Below are 16,407 nucleotides of genomic sequence, written 5' to 3'. Positions count from 1 at the left end.
AATTCTTTTATTTTCAAAATTGTATTTGGATTAAAAAAAAATTAAAATTGTGAGGATAAAAGAAAATGAAGGCAAAGAAAAGAGAAAATATGGTTGGTGTGCTTCCAAAGAGAACACTGATGCAGCATAGGAAGTCGTAGGAAAACTGGGACACGACGATATATCTCACCACACCGACCACAGTATTTAGTCAACAGCGCAAGACATGACACAGGTCCTCCGCGTCGGCGAGCACTTCTGCCGCATGATAGATAGTGACGGTTGCTCCCCTGACTAGCAGGTGTAGCTCTATGTGTTCCCCTACGCCCAAACTCGATCAATGCTTTACGAGTTCAAAAGATATTTCTTGAAGAAAAGGATCATCAACGTGAGAAAAGAGTCGCGAGTTCCAGAACGGGATTTTGAGAACTTTTTAGGTGGAAAAGAGGATGAAGGTTATAAAGAAAATACGTGAATGTTTTAGAAAATTCTTCTATAAAGAGAATTTCAATTTCTCACCTTTTAAAGAAAAATTAAAATTTCACATTTTTAGTTATTTAAAATTCTGTTTTAAAATTTCAAAAATTTAAATTCTTCTTAAAAAAACATCTAAACAATGAATTTTAGATTACATAAATTTAAATTCTCTAATAAATTACTTTCCTCAATTAAAATTCTCCATCCAAACGCACTCTAAGAGTAACTTTACACAACATTGTTCTACTCACTCAGATTGTTATCTCTATGCAAGCACTGACTGACTCAAATTCAGAAGAAATAACACGAAGTACCAATCCAAAAGAAATAAAAGAAGGAAAGAAAACAACTAAAAAAGTCCAAAAATGTTCAGGACACTATCAAGGTTTATTTGTAACAAAGAGAATGTGTTATTGTGTTTGTAATTTCAAGATTGCTAATATTTAGCTAATTAACTTTGAGCTTGTGTCTATTGTCTATTTGTGGTGCAATGCCATAATGTTCTTCCTTTAACATTCTACGTTTTTGTCAGAGTCTGATGGACATTTTCAGTAATTGATTCTTTGAAGTTTGAAGAAAAAAAGTCAAACATCTGTAACAACCAGGAAAAAATAACTACACATCTATGACGAGGAAAAAGTAAAGTCACACGCCTCAACAAATTGGTGCCGGATAAAAAACCGTTGTTGAGTTGAGACAAGGGTGTAAACAAATTTGCCTTTTCGAAGGCTGTATAATATAGCCTTGGTTGCCTCTTTGTTCACATGAAGGAAAAAATAACCTGTTTGACCACATCTCCATAAAGTGAACAGTTGAAAAATAAGCATTATGCCTGCTTTTCGAAGCATCCAATGATTTCAGTGTATACAAGTCTCCTTTTTTTTTTTTATGAAAAAGGCAACCAGCATTGTGTCAAGTAAGGCTGTAAATCCTGCATACTTGATTACTTTCGTATTGTACCATTACAAAGCCGCCACATAGGTGCTCGTTTCTATTCGCAGAGCAGGTGTGCACCATTTAGGTTGCGCCATATCTTCTTTTAAACAAGAAATGTCTCTTCGCTGGATCTTTCGGCTTGCTCTTGATCTGTCCTTGGCCTTTGTTACGCCCAGTACTGCACGGAGAAGAAAGCAATTATGACCAAAGATCTATACGTTTGTATATCAGTTAACAGATCAAGGTTCTTAAGATCTCAAAAAGACAATTCAACAGCTTGAGATAAATTACTACATAGCATACTATATTGTTTCAGGCAAAAAAAGGATAACACACCTGTACTCCATATAAACCATCCCTTTTGCGCCTGACATTGCACTCATGGATCCTTGAGAACGACGGGCACTCTGAAGGGCTATTTCATCTGCATCTTCATCTAGTTGCTCTAATCCAACTTGATCGTCACCAGCACTCAACACCTGATAGATACACATTAGTTATTTGGCAATGAGCAACTCAATTCTAAGTCAAAAGGGAATGAGGATGCAAACCTTTCCAAGAAGTGCCAATTGATCCTCAAGACGATGATAGCTCAAATTAGGCCCTTCATCGGGAGGAGGCAAGCTAGTAATTACCTGTCAAGTATTATCAAAATCTAAGCATATATAGATTGAAATCTTGACAAGAAAGTTATGGAGGCCAACATACATTAAAAATTATCAAGCCTGGCATCGGAACTACGATTACAATAGGTTTTGAAAACTAATCAGTTCAACAAAATTAGGTAATTATGCATTAATTAATCATTAATGCACTGTTTGGTGAGAGATTTGGAAAGAGAAGAAAGGGAAGTAACCACGTATTTAGACTTAGATTGAGTCCAAATATATTAGCTAGTTTCTTTCTTTTCCTTCCTTCTCACCAAATATAATGCCCTTCTTGAGTACTTCACGTGAACAAACAAATAACCAAGGTTATAGCAAACATAACATACACCACAGGAAAACTTAGAATCCATAAGTGCTTTTAACACTAACAACTTGCTCTACAGTATATTTCAAGGACATAACGTTTAAGTAGCCAAAGAACATCATAGCAAAGCAGCAACTGGTTGAAATTGTTTCACTAAAAAAGAACAGATGCATTATCACAAGGAAATTCAGCTCGTTCCCACTTATTCCAAGTAAATCGAAAACTTCAAACAAAGTAGAGCAAATGTACAAACCCATGTGTGCTCTAGGAAAAATAACTAGAAATGCAACATGGAGTGAACCTAACCTTAAAGCTGTAACCCTGATCAATTAAAAATTGCTGTCTCTTAGTTGAGTAATACATCTCCTGCAAATACAAGTACGACAAAGTGCACAATACAGGATAAATATCCCATATGATAGTTTTATTTTTCAAAGAATGCATGATCCGATGAATGAATACAGGACTTGGCATAGAATAAATGTATACCTGGGTATCAATTGAAACAAGGGAATAAAAAAATGCATTATACTCCTCCTTGCCCCCTGCCATCCTATCCTCAAGCTTTCCCTGGCATTTAATTCATTAATTTGAATGTCAGCCAACCCATAAGCACAATGCTTTACTGACAGATAACATAAACAACATGCAGCAGAAAATTCCCCAGTTTCCACAATCAATCAATCATCATTTGAACATTAAAATTCAATCTGTAGGGCAAGTATGATAGACCACAACATGTAGAAGCGTTTAGAAACTGACCTTGGCCCTAAGAATACGACCCAGACGCTGGGCTTCTTGTCGCCTTGAACCAGCATGTGAAGAGATCTGAATTATTACGTTTGCTTCAGGAATATCAATTGAGTTGTCACCCACCTGAGAATATATACGAAAGCATGTGGGGATTAGATGCTAACAGGGAATAGCACACAATATTAATAACATCAACAGGAACGCAGGAAGCACCAAGGCAGGCAGGTATAGAACATACTAGTTCTACATGTTGCAAAATGCTAGGTAATCAAACAAAATTTGTGAAGATACACCCATTCAAATGTTCATATTGATGGACATCAAGATGACAAACCAGTATTTTCCTTGATATAACGAATAAAAGTAAAGCAAATAAGCCTCAAAATAAAATTAAAAAAAACAGGAACACATACCTTGGAAAGAAATATAGTATTTATATCTTTGCTAGTTTTGAATGCTTGCAAAATTTTTGTCCTCTCAACATGACTGTACAGCATATAAAAAAAGAAGGTTCAAAAACAGCAGAACCCTAATCACAGCTTCCAATAAAAAAGTCAATATATGGCCTCAGCACCTTGTAGCACCATATATCATTGGTTTACGGAGTTTCATAGCATACTCAGTGAGAGCAAACAGATTATCAGCAAAGACTATAATTTTATCACCACGTGTCCTTTCATGGAAATTTATGAGAAACTCACATGCTCTGAACTTATTAGGATTCATCACGTAAAGTGCCTGTAGATGTAAAGATAATCAATTAAGATGAGTGAATTCAAGCAAGTAAACTGGGAACAAATTTTGACTAATTAAAAGTTTTAATAAAAAAAATTTTAATCCACAAATAATAAATAAAAATTCAAAACCACTTTCACCGAACATGCAGTCTATCACGGAAAATAATCAATTTTTTCAGCAGAACCCATATTTCATAATCACCCCTTAAATATTCAATTACAAAGATTTACAATGTTCCAATCGGCCTTACCTGCCTCTTCTTGGAGTTCTCTTTCTTCAAATACTCGGCAAAAAACTCTTTTGTCATCGGACACCATACTTCAGCACACTGTACATTTGCAATAAATCCACCTTTTACTAGATCTAACCAATTTGCCTCATACAGCTTGGGACCAATCAGGAAGTTCAGATCTGTAATCCTTTCGTCCTCTCTGACAAGTGTAGCTGCAATTCCAACAGTCAATCCCTCACTCTTAGTAGAAAAGGTTAAGGTCATGGTCAAAGCAACATTAAACTAATGCAAAATGGCATACCTGTGAGCCCAAGTTTACAATGAGATTTAGTGATACTGATGACTTTACGAAACATATGGGCCGGAACCACATGCACCTGGTTATCATGCCAAGATATTATGCATAAGGAACAACCTTAAGATTTAGGCAGGGAGTATATAATCATAAAGTTGTGTGGCTACCTCATCCATGAGGAGCAATCCCCATTCTCTGTTTCTTATTTCTTCAATGATTTTTTCAGATTCTTCAGACCGTTTACCACCAAAAGCAACCATATTATATGTCGTCACAACAACTCCAGCATTACCACGGAATCTCTCTTTGCTATCAGACGTGAAACGACATATTTGTTCTTCTCGGATAGTTGACCATAGTTTAAATTGGAAAGCCCACTGATCTACAGAAACAGCATTTGTTGCCAAACAGAGGCAGCTTTTTTTTATCCGGCAAGCTGCAGAAACACCAACTAAGGACTTACCAGCACCACAGGGTAGAACTATTATACCAGATCTTGCTCTACCTGAGGTGGCAGACATTAAATTGCTCTCAGAAGTAATTTATGTTTCAATATGCAATTTACCCAAGGCAGACATACTGTTACTTGAGTCATTAAGAAAAGATGACTCTTAACTACACTAGAGATAAGTTACACTAAATCACTCATCCTTATCTTTGATTTTAAACATAACTTTGGATTTCCAACACATCAACTTCCACAGTTATATGTAAAAAATCATGTCAAAGATAAGGATTAGCGTAACTTATCTCTAGTGTAGTTATGCATCAAAGATAAGGATCAGTGTAACTTATCTCTAGTGTAGGCAAGCGTCAACCTTTCTTTATCATACCAACACATCAATTTCGAAAGTTATTTAAAAGAATAAAAGAAACTAAGAGGATTTCTTCTTTTTGGGGGGGGGGGGAACTCCTACCCGCATTCACCGCTAACCCTAGTGGCTTCCAAGTAAAAAAAATAAAAAAACGAAAAAAAACATTGACCAAAGCTTGCATACTTCTAAAACAAGTCTGAATATTTTCTTTTACTAAAACTTCAATTTTCCTTCACAGCACTACACTGGTTTAAAAATGATGCTGAAAATTATAGTCTTGAAAATATGCAAAACTGGAAAGGTGTGTTTTAGAACTTAAAGACAAATAATTCAAGAAGTCAATTTCATCAATTTAAAATATAACAGTTGGTGGCCACCCTTAAATTTAGCATGGGAAGAGTGAACTGTTAGTGACATATGTCCTTGCAAATGCTGTCAGCCTTACCATTTCCAAACATTTTACTAAGGCTCTTCTCTTGATATGGCCGTGGTTGTGCTTGAGGCTTTAGTTCCATGTCAAGGTCTGGGTTCACCTGCAGCATTGAAAGAGTTATACTCCATGAGTCACACATGAAGTTTAAACTCCATGACCATAAATTTGTAAGATTTTAACATCAGTAAATATATTGATTATAATCCTCAACGTTGTTTAGTAGCACATGCATATAAAGCATTACTCACCGTGTCATTTCTGAAGTCATACTCCTCCAACATGGGATAATTTAAGGCATTTGGCAAGCAACGTTGCTTTACATTTTCAACCTGCATATAAATGAGAAAAATTTAAATATAACAGTTTGATGTATCCTAATGGGTTCAGTTTTTTATTGCTCTCCCTCAGCATTTTATGGATATATGTAATTGGGTCAGGTTGAAAATTCTATTGAGTATACTTTTCCCCTTTTCTATGTATTAATGTCTTTAGCTAAGTGAGCATTTCTTATGCTTTCACTTAGTTTAATAATATTTCTTGGCTTATAAGAAAAAACTCCAATCTGATTTATGATAACTATCTAGTCTATTCTTTGAAATAGCTCTCATTAACTTTTCCCCAAACAAAATTTAAACTTTCTAAGAATATTCTTGTAGTGAAACTAATGGAATATTTTGACACTATTATTTAAGTATAGGAGAATTCTACAATATAAGTCATGAACTACTAACAGTGATAAGAATTAACACTTATCACTGGCAACCAAAAGCACTCCAAACAATGCCAGAGCTGCATCATATAGAGAAGTAAGAATGTAGCATTAAAAAGTGTATTTAGCTAGCTCTAATTTTAATAAATGTATATATTCATTTTTGTTTTCTTAAATTTAATACAATTAACTCATCCAATTTCTTTTTCTGAAACATGAATGACCTAATCCAGCATCATTTCCCAAGACAACAATTTTGAGGTCTGACTTGGGAATATAATGTAAAATCTAAATATCATGGATATATAACACGAGACACAGACATGATTCAACATGAACATGGAAATATGGAAATTTTTAAAATCATAGCACATAATACAGCTATAATACATGCAAAATTAATCTAAAATAAGCATAAAATAAAATTCTTAAATCACGAGAGGATTCATGTTTCCAAAATGACTTGTGAAAATTCCAAAATGACTATGATTCATTGTAAACATAACAAAAATGCTATAGTTTATCTAAATTTTATGGTATTGTTACAGAAGTTTAAAATAAAAAGTAAAAAATATAAAATGCAGCTAGAAATATTCAAAGTGTCCTTGCAGTGTTTGACATCTGTCCAACACAAAGGGTACTATTAATAAGTATTTGTGCTTCTTAGCATAAAATAAAAAACAAACAGATCAAGAGTAAGAGAGTAAAAAATACTGTAATCTTCTCCAGAAGCTCACACATACATTACCTGAGAAGGATCAATTTCAAATGAATGGGCTTCTTTCTCTTCTGCAACCGCTGCCACTTCTGCTTCATTTAGCAACTCATCATGAGTGCCTTCAATTTCACCTGCTGCTTTGCTGATTGTAAATCCATCTCCATTTACATTCTAAACAAAAAACAGCAATATGGGAAAAGTTAGCAATAGGAATGCACACAGCAAGACAACACAATATTCTTGGTAATGTCAGAAAAAGCAATTCACATTAGTTGTCAATAATCTGCAAAAGGAGAAAAGAGCTATGAGCAACCAATTCAATATAACATGGCAGCATTTTAGTAGAGAATGACTAAGGTATGCACTAGCAGTATCAAAATAGAAACCAAACAGTAATAAAGGAGTTCAATCCAACGTGCCCCACAAATATCCACAGACAAGGAAATACTGGATTGTAGTTACAGGTAGGGCAACAAATCAGCCAAGAATAACTAAGGATAACACACTGGGAACATAACTATTTTTGTGCCCATCACCAAGGCCTATGTAAGGGAACAAACCAATTATATTTATCTGGACATGAAAAAGACATTAAACAAAAGGGTCAACCAAAGCCACACCCCAAACAAGTTGGAGCCCAACACACAAAATAGAAAATTTATTACACACCTCAGAAATAATCCTTGATCGAGATATAGTTTCATCCCGGAGCAATGTCTTCAATACCTGCCAAATATGGTACGATGAATCACATGAGATCTTACCACTTACCATAGGAACACAAGATGTAGAGAAAGTGGAAGCGTCATTTTTATACCTCCGGAAACGGGGATTCAATAAAGTATCGATTCTTTTTGAGCACGAGTTTCACTTTGCCATAATTTGCAGTAGAATCATGTATAAATTTAACCATCTCTTTGGGAAGCTTGGTCTTGGATAACTTGTTCAAAACACTTATGACTGTTTCTGTTTCCAGACCAACCGAAACAGCCGCATACAGCGAGTGTGGAGTAAGGTTGTATTCGTGCATAGACTCCGGCCTATGCATCACCATCCCACACATCAAACACATAAGTACAGTTCCAACATTTTAACATGCCATTGCACTTGATATCTCTCTCATATTAACAATTTCTACCTGCAAACAGGCTCGGCGATGGCGATAAGAAAATCATAAGCATGCTTGTATAAAGGGGAGAAAGTCTCGAGGAATATGCGGCCATTGCCACAGGCCCACAGAGGGCGATTGGGGTGATCCGGTTTCAGCTCTAATTTGCTAAAATCCTTGGTTTTACCATCTGTAAAACCCTCAATTCATCATCAATATATCATCGTGTGCGTGACCCATACAACAATCCTACGGATAAGTAAATCTGTAAGTATTAAAATGAACATTACCGTCATCGTCGTACGCATCTTCGCCGCCATAACCATCGTCATCGTAGGCGATTCCTTTTTGGGGATCTTCCTGCTGCAAACAATGTGAGAAACGATAAATTTAACAGAAACAGAAGAAAGAACGAAGTATCAAAGATGAACTGACGAATTTAGTGGAAGCCTTGAGCTTTTTGAACGGGGGTCGTCCTCCTTTTTCGCCTGTGTTTATGAAATTGAAAGAGAATTATTATTATTATTGCATATATAATTCCATAGATGGATTAGAAATTTTGGATGAATGGTGAAGTACCGTATCCCATGATTCCAATGGATTGTGTTAGGGTTTTAAATTTTGGGTTTATTTTTTAAAAGTGTTCTTTCTCTATGAAGTACTGCAGAAATCAATAATCGAGAACGAGAATGTAAGCGCGACCGAATCTGCGTATTTATACATCCATTTTTCCGTTACCGCTAATAATAACTGCGAGGGAGAAGACAGTGCAGGTTCCGTACACCCAAACATTATGGGCCGGCCCAAAACAGTTAGTTTTGGGGCCCGCTATTCAAACCCTTTTCTTTCTTAACACCCCTCAGATTTTTTTTTTGTACTTCTAAAATTCTAGGCTAAATATTAACTTTGGTCCATAATGTTTGAGTGTTTTTGATACATTAAGTTTAAAAAAATTTATTTTATTATTGTATATTTTCATAAGTTTCATTTTATTATATTAAGTTTTAAAAATTTTATTATAATCTTTTATATTTTCAAAAATTTCATTTTAATCATTTTTCGTTAAAAATATTAATATTCCGTCAATAAATTTAAAACATTGAGAGAGCACTAACATTTTTAATGGACAAAACAAAATAAATATATATAAAAAAAATGGTTACGACTTTACAATGCATTCATGTTATCATAGAGATGATTTATTATTACAATATTAAATTAAATTACTGTATTATTAATGTATAAATAAAATAAATATAAAAAGAAAAAAATTACACGACAACACGCTTGATGTACGGGACCACACTAGAAAAACTTATTAATTCACAAGTTAATACTTGAAAATATAGTCGCCCACTGACAAGTTACCCCCTGAATAGAAAATATTAAATTAATGAGCAAGTTTTTGAAAGAAAAAAGAGCAGATTATTTTCTTATATACAGCTTAGTGAAGTGAAAAGCCACAAAGGATAGAAGAAACTACTAGCTGGATATTGGTCATCCAAACATGATGCATTGTTAACCATTTTTATGAAGCGAATATCAGTTTACTGCTTGCAGCAGCTTATGTCCGATTCAGGAAACACCTTGTTTGGAAAACGACAAGGTTGAGCACAAAGGACAACCCTCACTTGCAACTTGCAATGCCATTTCTCATAAAGGGATCACCTCTAATGACAAAGCCATCCAGCATAACTTTCAACTTTTTATATATATATAATTTTGAATATAAAAATTGTAAAACAGTCTTAACTCTCTATATCTTTTTTTTAAGATTAATTAATTTTTTTATATGAGGAATTGATTCATTTTAAACGTAACGGTTGGATGCAAATTAATCATGCTTGTGATAAAAAAAAAAAATTCTCTTAGAAATTCGAATAATTATTTTTGTCAAGAATCAAAATCGGATAATTCAACTTTAATTTGAACACATTAATCACTTGTGCTTAATCAATTGTGCTTAATCAATTGGTTATGAACTTATTATTTTTTAAGTATTCTTGTTATCAATTTATTTTATTTATAAGGTTTAAAAATAAATTAATACATTTTTAGAGAAATTTGTTATTTAGTGTTAATTCATAAAATTATATAAATACAATAATTAAGATAGTTATAGTAAATATATTTTGATTAAATTAGGTTAATTATTTTAGTTATTAATTTATATTTTATGTTTTTTTATCAATCAAGTATTTTTTTAGTGGAAAGTACTAATCTTTCAAATACTAAGATTCATTTAAATGGTTAATATTTTTTATTTTTTTTTTACCAAAACTTTATCGACAATTAATCTTCATATGAAAAGTTTAGTTAACCATCTTTATATATTCTCTTTGTTTATAGTTATAGGATTCTTTTTAAAATTTGTTTGTCTTTTTTTATGATTTTTTTAATTTATACATATATTAATAATTTTGTCCTATATATTTTTATCTAATTATTATCTCTGTAAATATTAGTAAAAAATAATTAAATAAATAAAAATAATTATTTTAAAATATAATACAGATAATTAACAATTTTCAATTAAATTAAGTATTTTTAAAAATGACCTAAATGGAAAGGATGTTATAATTATAAAAAGATGAAGTAATCACTTTCATTTATTTTAACGTATAATTAATTATTTATCCAGGTAAAGAGATACTAGTACACAAAAAGCGGTGAATGATCCTTTTTTCCATGATATCATAGAACGGAGTATTTATTTATTTGTTTGATGTTTATAATCTTAACGCGTTTGATGAAGTGAACGGTTGAGATGTGAGGAAAGCGAATGAAGAAGGGGTAAGTGGAGGAATTTTCAATTTTTCCGTGCAATTCTTTTTCTCGTACACGTAAAGCTGCCCTGCTGCACTCGCACACTCACCAACACATCATCGTGTCAAATACCAACGAAAGCAACTACTGGCGCATTTTCTTCTTCGTCTTCGTCTCCTCTTTCTCAATTTCGATTTCTCAATTCTCAATTCTCAATCTCAAGGTTCAATTCTCCATCGCCAATCCTTTCTTTCTGCTGATTTCCTACTAATCACTTACTCGTATCCCCCCTCCTTTCCCTTGCTTTTCAGCTCAACTATTCGATCCTCTGTCCTTTTCAATTTTTATTTTCTGTACCTAATTCATCGCGTTTTCCCCTTCCTTTTTTTCAGCTTAACTATTGCTTGATGACTGTTTCGAATTGAATTCGTTGAAATTCCGCGTGAGATTTATCTCTTACGCTTATTAATCTCTGTTTTACAAGTTTCAAATCAATCGCATCTCATTCTGATTGTTTTGCTTATTGTTAATAGTTCGTCTTGATGAATTGGATTGTGTTTCGGAAAGTTAGGTATTATTACTCTCTTTCGGCGAGGTAGAGTAATTACCACGCACGCACGATCGTGAATTTGCGATACCTGAATGATTTCTTCACTCTCGTGCGTGTGTGCGTGTGTAGCTTGAGTGTAAAATTATGGCCTTATATTAATTACTTATCCGAAGGGGTTTTACATGTATATGCTGATGAAGTTGAAATGATGCAATCAGTGTGTGTGTGTTGTTTAAGTTTAAATAATGGTCTTATATTAATTAATTATCTGAAGGAATTTTGCGTGTATATGCTGATGAAGGTGAAATGATGCACTCAGTGGCAATAATTACTTTTGGATGCTGGAGATAAGGCGTGATGGGCGGTTGCTGTTGTTGTTGTTCTTCTAAGGAGACTGTGTTGAGCGCTCCACCTGCGTACTACTATGTGTGTGTGCTTTTCATGTTTGAATTTTGTGCTTTTACTTTATTTTATTTTTTTTGCTTTAGCCTAACTTTGCTTTTCTGAGAAGGATTTAATTTAATTGTTGCGGGACATGCATCGATTTCACTGCTTTGATTAGGTTTGAAAAAGTTTCCAGTAATTAATATTCAGTATTTTCTCTTCAACAAACCCAAACAGGAAGAGAGTTTGTGTAATACTACATAGATGTGTGATTTTTAGACTTGGCACGGAGGATGTTTGTAACTCGGTTTTCTATCTACTAAGGGAAGGTTAAAGTGTAAGCTTAATGAAGTCTGTCCATGTGAGAAAAGAAACTGATAATAAGCGAAGTTGATTAGCTTACGGTCCTCCATTTATTAGAAAGAAACAAATAATTGGTCCTCCAGTGATAACCGAATGCCATCAGTTTCAGTGTTTTTAAGAACTAATATGATGTCACTTTGAGAACCAATTTAATGGCATAACATTGAAAGAGTAGTATGATGCATTCATAAAGGGAGGGTTAACCTATTAACATCTAATTTTTTAGAGGACCAAAATGGTTATTTTGCTCTTGATAAAAAAATAAAATAAAATTCAGAACCTGTAAGGTGGACCTGTTTTATGTTTTGTTTGATGAGATTTTGAAGTCTACTTTTGGTAATTATTAGTATATAATTGCTTTCCAATTTTCCATTGTCTATTTTCCATGGTTGTGATATCAATTGTTATAGCATTGCTTCATTTGCTGCATTCTCTTCTCAGCAGTATCCAAGAGCATCAGAAGAGCATGTTCCTCTATCTTCTCACCCGGGTGCTGCTTCTGCTTTCTCTGGGCGGCTATTGGTTGATACTAATCTAGATACTTCATCTCCTGATACTTATAGACCTCCTCCTGCTCCTATCCCTTTCAATGTTACCTTAGGTACCACTCAAACTCCACCTGCGGCTCAAGAAATTCGTAGTGACAAGAATAATACTTCCTTGCCTTCTACAAATTCTAATGCAATTCAAGAACCAGTTGCTAGAGACATTCATGGGACCTCAGCTAAGTTGGAAGAGCCGAAGGAATCCGAGTGCAAAGTTCAGACTGATCTGGAGCTAGATTCTGCAAAGGGTTCCGAAATTGAACTTGCTAAGTCGGGGAAACCTATAGATTTAGTGGAAGAGGAAGATGCATGCCCAATCTGTTTAGAAGGTGATGTTTTCTTAGCTTTTTATATAATTTCTTTAGCTGATGGTATTAATTAAGCCATTTATTATGTAACGGTTATTTTGTTTTTGGTTAAAGTTGAGAACTGATGATGGATGTATATCTTTTTATCCTGGCAGAATATGATGCAGAGAATCCAAAACTCGCAACAAATTGTGACCATCATTTTCACCTTGCATGCATTCTGGAATGGATGGAAAGAAGTGAAACTTGCCCTGTGTGCGATCAGGTTTCCCCCAATCATTACCAATTTCTCATCTACCTTTAGATCTGTGTGAAGATACCCTTGTGAATTAAAGCAATTCTTTGTTTAACGCAGGATTTGGTTTTCGACCCTCCCATTGAATAATACATCAACATAGGAGTTCAAATATACTGTGTAGTGTTTGAGAAGCGAGGTTACAAAGTCATGAGTTTAATATGATAGCAACCCGAACTTATGGCTGTATTTTGATTGTTTCGTTTTCTGAGTTTTCTGGGTTTATTCCATTTTTTACTCAGAGTCCCTGCGTTGCAGCATACAGGAAATTAAAGGAAATATTCTCTGTTTATAATTTCATCATTTAGAATGTTTTTAAGTGATAGCCGGATACTACATGCGAAAACAGCGGTCGATATGATTTCTCTTGTGGATTGTAAGACTTTTGTTACATTGTCAAAGAATGGTAGGATGTTCTCACTCTGGTTGTACTGCTTTCATGGGAATAGGAGTAATTCTTGTTTGAGTTATTACTTTCAATAACTTTTTTGTATATATTAAATTTCAATAATTTAACAGTTGCATATTTTGATATTATCTCAAGATTTCATGCACAGAAAAATTGAGATAAATTGAACATTTGTAGTTAAATAATCTTTTAGTTAATCTTTATTCATATTTTAAAAAAGTATATTATACATGAAATTAAATTTATTTAGGTCATGTTTACATAAAAAAAAAATCATATACACTTACAGAAAAAGAAAATGAGTAAGTAAACTAAATTGATCCTTATATCTAGCTTGAAATTAACTTATATACTTAATTTTTATAGATTTTTTTTCACTTGACTTCTCCAAAAGTTAAGGTGTACATTATATAAGTTAATTTTGGCTTATGGAAAATCTTAGTAGTACTTTATCATATACATTATATAAGTTAATTTTGGCTTATGGAAAATCTTAGTAGTACTTTATCATATTATTTTCTTTTCCTATGAGTACTTAAGGAAAAAAAGATTATAGCACTCTCATGAAATGATTTTTTTTAATGTTTATGTCTTCCATTCCAAGGAACATCATGTCAACTATATAACATTTATAAGAAACATGATTTTTAGAGATTAAAAAAAATTGACTTAATTAAGTTTTTCATACTCATAATATAGGTCATTTTTAGATTATTATCTAACATTCATTGTTTTTCAATTAAGTATCTGAAAAAAATTTCAGTTTCATATTACTATATGTCATTCCTCGTCTTCCGTCAAGTGATGACATGATATCATGTATGTCAAGTCATCAATTAACGGAAAGGGACTAAACAGGTAGTAAATCGACACAAAAAAAAAATTCATGTAGTTATTTGATAAAAAAATAAATTTTTAGGTAGTAATCTAAAAATGGTCTATTTTTCATATATGAAAAACATAATTAAACCAATATGAAAAATATTTTTTGGTTAACAAATGATAAGGAGGAGTTTTATCAAAATAAATAATTTAATTTTAGATAAAATGATAAATGATGAATTTTATTATTTTATTAAAAATAAAAATAAAAACGGTAATCGTAAATTTAAATTATGTTTAAAAACAAATCTTATAAGTCAATAAAAAAAATCGTTTCTCAAACACTTTTATTTGATTAAATATTTGTAAACTTGTTAAAAAATTAAAAATTAATTAAAATAACTTGATGAACATATATGTAATTTACTTTTATATAAACTTAAGAAACTTTATCCTATTTATTATTTTAAGATAATTCTTCATTCAAAATAAAAAATATATTAAATTAATTAGATATTTTTTATTGGTAAGAATAAAAAACATTATTTGAAATTTATAATAACTTATCTATCAATTTATCATGCTTAATTAACTGAACTAGATTAATAAGATAGTATTAAATGTGAAATTAAAGAGTTAAGATGCATACATTTAATATCTGGACATAGTTAAAAGAGAATCAACAAGCTCAAATGGTGATATATATATATATATATATATATATATATATATATTGGGTCTTGAGAATATTGACAGAAAAGTGAAGAAATGCATAATATGGTACATGTGTACATTAATCATAGATCGCAAAATATCATTTATATATGGATTAAATAATTTTTTTATACCTGAAAAATACATTATTTTTAGATCATTACCTAAAAATTCACTTTTTGTCAAATACCTATATGAAAAAATTTTATGTTTCAACTTATTACATATGGTTAGTCTCATTCTGTTAAATGATGATGTGACAGATAAAGTGTCACGTCATTATGCCTAATCATTGACACATCATTGTCATATCATTGAAGGTGATGACGTGACAATGAGATGTCCATGACAAGACTTGATGAAGTGACATTCTATCTACCACGTCATTACTTAACAGAAGACGACTAACGACAGGTAGTAAAATGAAACTGAATTTCTTTTCAGATACTTGATTGGAAAAAAATGAATGTTAGGTAGTAATTTAAAAATGACCTATATTCCAAGTATGAAAAACTTAATTAATGTATATAAAATGTTCCCTTAAATTACATGATAACTTTTTGATAGGTAGACAATGGACAATACAAAAAAAATGTGAAGTTTGTTATAATATCTTTTTTAATATCAATTACCTTAATACAATTCATATTAGTTATCTAATATGGTGGTGGCGACAATAATGATAATGATGATGATAACAATAATAATAGCGGTAGTGAGATTGTTGATGGTGCAACGATAATAATGGTAGCGTTGGCAGCAACAACTACAATGATAGTAGTAATTGTGGTGAGGATAACAATAGTAATGGTTGTGACGGTAAAAATGTCAATGTTGATAGTAGTGACGACAATGTTAGTGATTGTGATGGCGGGAATGTCAACGACAATGGTGGTGGTGATAGTGATGACAATAATGATGATTGTGAGTAACTATAACATTGGTGTAAAGTATTTATTGACTTTATTGATGATTAGTATCCGTTGGAAAATCTAATTAACCATCAATATTCTTCTCATTCACGTTTTTTCATCTATAAGACTCAAATTTGAGATATTACTTAAGGAAACAAAGTTCATTTCCACT

At 32.5% G+C, this 16,407-nt stretch overlaps 2 protein-coding genes across 14 annotated transcripts; one reads left to right on the top strand and one right to left on the bottom strand.

The window, feature by feature from the left end:
- Positions 1-1,161: 1,161 nt before the first annotated feature.
- Positions 1,162-8,889, bottom strand: LOC100789550 (general transcription and DNA repair factor IIH helicase subunit XPB1). Of its 2 annotated transcripts, none has more exons than XM_006580498.3 (20): positions 8,745-8,889; positions 8,601-8,653; positions 8,456-8,528; positions 8,196-8,355; positions 7,875-8,097; positions 7,727-7,783; positions 7,088-7,228; positions 5,879-5,959; positions 5,643-5,730; positions 4,550-4,887; positions 4,389-4,464; positions 4,106-4,299; positions 3,692-3,855; positions 3,531-3,603; positions 3,127-3,240; positions 2,854-2,934; positions 2,671-2,730; positions 1,944-2,027; positions 1,729-1,871; positions 1,162-1,570 (listed from the first exon to the last, which is right to left on the bottom strand). In XM_006580498.3, exons 1-20 carry the CDS (start codon positions 8,752-8,754, stop codon positions 1,474-1,476), a joined length of 2,310 nt encoding a protein of 769 aa, XP_006580561.1. In that variant the 5' UTR covers positions 8,755-8,889; the 3' UTR covers positions 1,162-1,473. The 2 variants fall into 2 exon arrangements, with proteins under 2 accessions (XP_006580561.1, XP_003525384.1); XM_003525336.4 differs by having other exon boundaries at positions 8,456-8,525.
- Positions 8,890-10,925: 2,036 nt separating this feature from the next.
- LOC100790079 (E3 ubiquitin-protein ligase At3g02290-like) lies at positions 10,926-13,913 on the top strand. 12 transcript variants are annotated; one of them, XM_041015201.1, is made up of 7 exons: positions 11,007-11,154; positions 11,324-11,373; positions 11,783-11,907; positions 12,673-12,829; positions 12,926-13,102; positions 13,237-13,346; positions 13,437-13,913. In XM_041015201.1, the coding sequence occupies exons 3-7, from the start codon at positions 11,839-11,841 to the stop codon at positions 13,464-13,466; spliced, it is 543 nt and encodes a 180-aa protein (XP_040871135.1). In that variant the 5' UTR covers positions 11,007-11,154; positions 11,324-11,373; positions 11,783-11,838; the 3' UTR covers positions 13,467-13,913.
- Positions 13,914-16,407: the final 2,494 nt, after the last annotated feature.

This window comes from Glycine max, chromosome 5 (assembly GCF_000004515.6).
Source record: "Glycine max cultivar Williams 82 chromosome 5, Glycine_max_v4.0, whole genome shotgun sequence".
Lineage (NCBI taxonomy): Eukaryota > Viridiplantae > Streptophyta > Magnoliopsida > Fabales > Fabaceae > Glycine > Glycine max.
The sequence above is the reverse complement of the archived record's forward strand: the minus strand, read 5'-3'. Positions and strand labels throughout refer to the sequence as shown.